This window comes from Triticum aestivum, chromosome 7D (assembly GCF_018294505.1).
Source record: "Triticum aestivum cultivar Chinese Spring chromosome 7D, IWGSC CS RefSeq v2.1, whole genome shotgun sequence".
Lineage (NCBI taxonomy): Eukaryota > Viridiplantae > Streptophyta > Magnoliopsida > Poales > Poaceae > Triticum > Triticum aestivum.
The window spans coordinates 136,144,127-136,149,681 of NC_057814.1; the positions used below are offsets into that span (position 1 = coordinate 136,144,127).

Sequence of the window (5,555 nt, forward strand, 5' to 3'; positions counted from 1 at the left end):
GCAGAAAAAAAAATCAAAGGAACACACATGGCTATCTACCGCGACATGGGCAAGACGAGCTACCGTCTCGCAAAGAGCAAGATATAGGTCTCATGGTGAACACACAACCACGTAAATATCAGCACGCACAGTTGATGTGCTGGCCCAACGCGGTCGATGCCTGGTATAACTCGCCAAAGGCGAGGCATAGACATTCCCCTCTGAAGGATGCTGATGTTTGTTCGTCCTTACTGCCCGTGGGCTTAATTTCGTTAGTACTATTGACTATTGAAGCCGTTGCTTCAAGGAAACATGCTGCTGCAGTGCTGCTACACCAAATATGCATATGCAACTTGTTTCCTCTCAGCTTAAAAAGAAACTTGTTTACTCTAATAATTGGAGAAGATCAGATTTTTTTTGGGAATATTTGTCAGAACTTAAGAAAATGAATCCAGAACATCGAAAGGAAGAGATGTTTATGGTTTGTCTTTTCTAGTCAAAGCATCCTGAGAGACTGTTACAGACCATTAATAACTTCGTCCGCACCAGATCCGTCGAGATGGGAACAACAACTTTAAATCAGAAAAGCAGTCAGTTTCGAAGGTGTTTGGAATCAATCAGAATCTCCCTTCCCAGCCTTCCATCAGGCACCCTGGTGAGTGATGTTCGCGTTCGTCGCCGCGGCTGCAGAGGAGGAGGCCTGGCCACCAGCCGACTGCACATCTGCACCCAACATCAAAACATCACTACTTCTAACGTGAAAACACCTTCGAATTCCCTATAAACTCAGTGCAAAAAACGAAAGAAAGTCGATCCTCGACATACCGGTTGCGTTGGGAGGCAGCAGCGACACTGCATGGGAGGGCAGCTGCAGCGCGAAGTTGTGCGGAAGAGAAGGCACCTGCATGGAGAAGCCCTGCATCTGCGCCGCCGCCGGATGCGGCACGTACGGCTGCCCCGCCGCGATCTGCTGCGCCACCGGCGAGAGCACTGCCGCCCTGGGCGTCGGGGCCTGCATGTACCCCACGTACTGATGGTAGGGCGGTGGCCCTGTCGGCGACGCCAGCCCAGCAGCATACAGCTGAGCATAGTAGTTCTGCATCATCTGAGGGGTCATCATGGCCTGCAAATCACTCATGGGTTATCATACAAGCGTAGGAAGAAACATGGCCACAACAGGAACATGAGTGTGTCAGCCAGTGCCCGAACAATCAGCACCGATCATTTGGAAATGAATGGTTGGTCGATGGCTCAAAGTGTTTCCAAATCCTAACGGTGCAACTAATCTTATCATGTACCCGAACGTGCCGATCATGGAATGTTTCTGTAGCAAATCATATGACTGAGCTGTGCGTTTTATGTAGGCAGGGGCAGCGGCAGCGCAGCGGAGGAACCGCTCGCGGGGCATGTGGTGTGGCTGGGTAGCGCGCGAGTGGCATGCACTGGGCTGGGCTGGCTAGTGTGTGTGCTGCACTGCATGTGATAAAAGGTAGTGAAGCAAAGAAGGTGGGCGTTGAGGGGGCACAGCAGAGCAAGGGGACATGCTTACCTGTGGGTATTGATAGTCAGGTGGGCACCAGTACCTGCAAGCAAAAGACACGGCAAAGCTTCTTCAGCGAGTGATATGATCCGGGGAAAAGAAAAAAGCTTGGGGCTGGCCCTCGGGCAGTTAGAAGAGGCCTACTTATCCATTACCAAGGCTGTAAAGTCCAGAATCTAGATCATTGACCTACCTAGCCCACAACTCACCTAAAAGAAAAACCTAGCCCACAACTGGCTAGGACCATCCTGTTTATGACTAGAAAAAAGCTTCTCTCCCCCTTTTTTTCCCAACTTTTACCACTACTTAAATGAATAAAACCGCTCAGGTTTCTTTTTTCCTTTCTCAAGGAAAAAGATTTACTTGCCCTAAAACATACTCCTTCTGTTCGTGCATATAGATTTTCTGAAAAGTCAACTTTACAAACCTTGACCAAATTTGTAGAGAACACTATTTATATCTATAGTATCAAATATATATATACAATATGAAAGCACGTCTTGTGATGTGTCTGAGGACATGTATTTGATATACTAAATGTATGTGTTTTACGCTACAAACTTGGTCAAAGTCTATAAAGTTTAACTTCTCAAAAGATCTATATGCGCTGCATTGTGGAACGGAGGAGTATCAACAGAGAAAACTGATTATTGCCACAGACACCTGTAAAAACTAGGAATGGCAATGGTGCACGCTGGACGCATTAAAAATCCTGCGGCAAGCAAACCAACAGGCGCAGAAAATGTTGGGGGCGAGGCAACACGCTGCATGGCGAAAGAGACCCACGCCACCACGAGAAAGGGCTGGGGGACCGTCGCCGGTCCGGTCAGCCTCCCGCCTCCCTTCCCTCCACCGCCCACCCAAACCGATCACGACCTCTATCAGTTACTCCTATCACCCATGCGTGCTGTAGGTGTAGCCATGTGGAATTTGCAGAGAGAAGACAGGGCTTACCATGGCTGCGAAGGGGGCTGGTGGTAGATCGCCGGGCCAGGGCTGGGCATCAGGCCCATCTGCTGCTGCTGCTGCGGAGGAGCCCTCGGGCTGGGGATGTAGTAGTGCGGGCCCTGCGGCGGCACCGGAGCCGGCGGGCCCTGCTGCCAGTAGGGCCCGGGCGACGGCCTGCCTGCATTCATCCATTCATTCATCATGTTAGTATTTACAGTGTCAGTAAATAGGAATGTCTCAAGAAAAAGTAGTAAATAGGATGAAACCTCAAACCATTTCTCGGACATGTTAGTCGCCGCAGAGCGGCAGAGGGGGCGCGAAAGCAACAACACATGCAAGTAAATGAAGCAGTACGTGCGCGCCAGATGTGTGCATGTCTGCATGTACAATCGTACGTTTTCGGCGCGCAAACCGCTACGAAAAATAATACAGTACGTTTTCGGAGCTGGGAGGCGGCCTCGCCATGTGCGCTGCGTGTTGACGCTTTGACCGGCCGGTTCTGGCAGGCGAGTACTACTGCTACTACTGCTAACTGTTGGCGCTCTCACGCCTTGCAGGCCACGGAAGCCCTCTGCCTGCCTTCCCGGAGAAAAATATTGGTCACCGCTCAGTACAGCCTACCACAGCCTACAGGAGCATCAAATTCTGGTTGGCGTCGTGGCCCTCTTGGTGTTAAACTAGTGGGTTTTCCTGAGGAAACAAGATACTCCGAGTAGTAATGACGAGGTAAGCAGGGGCTAAGCCGGTCAAAGGGTATATGCGTCGAAGCATTTTGTATGGGTTGCTTGCTGGATTCTGTTTTTTACCGCTGGAAAGCGGGCTTCCTGATCGATCCTCCTCCACTCCACCCGACAGTTATCTTGTCCTTTACACCACATCCCTGCTGCCATGCCATGCCGCAACCGACCACGCCACATCCAGTCAAAGCAAGCAGTCCCCCTCTCCCTCCCTCTCCCCCCTGCTTACTCTATTTGTTTTTGTCACACAAGATAAGAAGCTACTTACTGCTGCTGCTAGTACTACATTAACATGATCATTAAGGAATCTGATTAAGCAAAAACGGGGTTAATTTTTTGATTAAGCCCCACGCAACCGCGGATGGATGGATGGATCACATAACTGCCGTTTCTAAATTTCGATAACTGCCAGTTGGTCTCTAGTACGCCAATAAAGAATCCATGGAGCAAATACGGCTAGATTAGCTGTGGCTAAAACTTGTGTGCGCATATATAGACACGCGTGGACGTGGTGGTGGGGCACGGCAGGAGGACGCACCGAGGCGGCAGCGGGACGAACTGACAGGCCAGCCTGGTCAAGCCCAGCCCGGCCATACGACCCTCCCTCCCCTCGCGCCGTGCGTGCCCGCCACACCCACACTAGCGCCTGCCTGGCTCCCGTGCGCTGGCATGGCAGACGGACGGCACTACCCCGGCCGGATGGGATGAGATCCGCCGCGGCCTCCTCCGGATTGCCTCCATTTGGCGCGCACCGGAGGAACAGTGGGCGGAAAGAGGCTTTGGGTTGGTTGGCGCGACTCTGGTTTGATTTTCCGGAAGCGAAATGCACTTCTGTCTACGTGTTCGTGGGAGGGGGAATTTGGGTGGTGGTGGTAATAAGGAAGGAGACAAATTTTGTTCTTGTTTAGTAAGATTATTAGTTTCCCTTTTCCTTGTGATGGCCGATGGATGGATGGATCACTCACCTCGAGGATGTGCGGGCCGCGGCGGGCCCAACGAGGCAATGTTGCAGTTGGCGCGCCGCCCGGTGATCGTCGGGTTCGGGTCCTGCACCGCCCGGCGCGCCGCCTCCGCCTCCCGGAACGTCACCTGTTGCGCCATGCGTCCAGCGATCGATCTCGTTAGGCGCGAGGGGAGCAAGAATTTTTACAGCACGCCGCACGCGCGCGCGCGCGGACAGGCCGGGGGAAGAGGAGGGGGAGGAGGAGGGGGAGCGCGCGGCTTACGAATCCGTAGCCCTTGGAGCGGCCGGTGAGGCGGTCCGTGATGACGACGGCCTCCAGGATGTCGCCGTACTGCTCGAAGTGCTGCCGGAGCCCCTCCGACGGCGTCTCCCACGCCAGCCCGCCCACGAACACCTTCGTCTGCGTCGTGTCGCCGAACCGCGACCGGTACGAGGACGCCGTCGACGACGACGCCGCCATCACGCACGCCCTGCTCCGAGTCGCCGCAAGAAGGGGGCTTGCTGGCGTGGAGGGTCGCCCGGCGATCTTGCTAGACCTCGGCGAACTCCCTTGCGCGCTACGGTCGAACTGGTTGGTTGATTCCGGCGCGCCGCCGCAGCCGCCCTCAGTGCGCGCGCTCTTGCTGTGCTGTGTATGGCAGCCTAGGCAGTGGCGGAGCGCACTGCCATATATAAACCTAGCTCGCTGTGATGTGCTGGCTTAATGATCAGAAGCGGTGGAGGGGAATTCTGATCAGGCGGCAGTTGCAATTGGGGTGGCCGGTGGAGATGGGGAGAAGGAAGAGGGGAGGGGGTTCAGTGGGGAGGGAGGAGAGACAGGCAGGCGCAAGGGGTTGTGCGCTGGAAGAGACGGTTAGGGTGGGGTGACAGCTATGTGCAGCCTTTTATACTGTTCCTTTTTCTCTCCTTTCCTTCCCTTATGGGCGCCCTCTCTATTTTTGTTCCTCAAACCCACATCTTATTTGATTTCATTTCGGAGGGAAATCCCACATTTCCTTTTAATTGAAATAGAACTACTCTAGTGTGTCATTTTCAGAAGACAAAAAAAATAAGTGCATTTCCTTTGCCAAGAACTCACACGCTTGAAATGGGTGCCTCGACGTAGCCCCGCGAGGAAGTGGTGATTTTTTGATAGAAAAGAGGGTGCCCTGTGCTAGGGTGCCGACAAACGCAAACCGCGGCGAAGAAGCACAACACCCCGCCCCTGTTTGGCGTGTTTTTGCTATAGAGGATGGATGGCAAAGAATGCCCGAAGCACGTGTCATAGGAAATGAATGGAGAGGCGACGGGGAGGTGGGGTCCAGGCCAAGACCTCTGCGCCGCACATAGAGGGAGAGTGCACGGATCGCGTGCCAGGCATCTTTTGGCTCGTTGATTTCACTAAACA

The 5,555-nt window shown here is 53.5% G+C and overlaps 1 protein-coding gene across 1 annotated transcript; it reads right to left on the reverse strand.

Moving 5' to 3' along the window:
- Positions 1-433: 433 nt before the first annotated feature.
- LOC123169800 (probable RNA-binding protein ARP1) lies at positions 434-5,006 on the reverse strand. The gene is made up of 6 exons (XM_044587674.1): positions 4,431-5,006; positions 4,170-4,293; positions 2,474-2,645; positions 1,529-1,562; positions 805-1,102; positions 434-702 (listed from the first exon to the last, which is right to left on the reverse strand). The coding sequence occupies exons 1-6, from the start codon at positions 4,626-4,628 to the stop codon at positions 623-625; spliced, it is 906 nt and encodes a 301-aa protein (XP_044443609.1). The 5' UTR covers positions 4,629-5,006; the 3' UTR covers positions 434-622.
- Between the last annotated feature and the right edge of the window lie 549 nt (positions 5,007-5,555).

Bases quoted from the DNA above. Each gene is read 5' to 3' on its own strand.
- LOC123169800 (XM_044587674.1), bottom strand. From the start codon at position 4,628: ATGGCGGCGTCGTCGTCGACGGCGTCCTCGTACCGGTCGCGGTTCGGC. The intron at 2,646-4,169 runs GTGAGTGATCCA...GGATGAATGCAG, and splicing joins GCGGCCCGCACATCCTCGAG to GCAGGCCGTCGCCCGGGCCC. The intron at 1,563-2,473 runs GTAAGCCCTGTC...TTTTGCTTGCAG, and splicing joins CAGCCCCCTTCGCAGCCATG to GTACTGGTGCCCACCTGACT.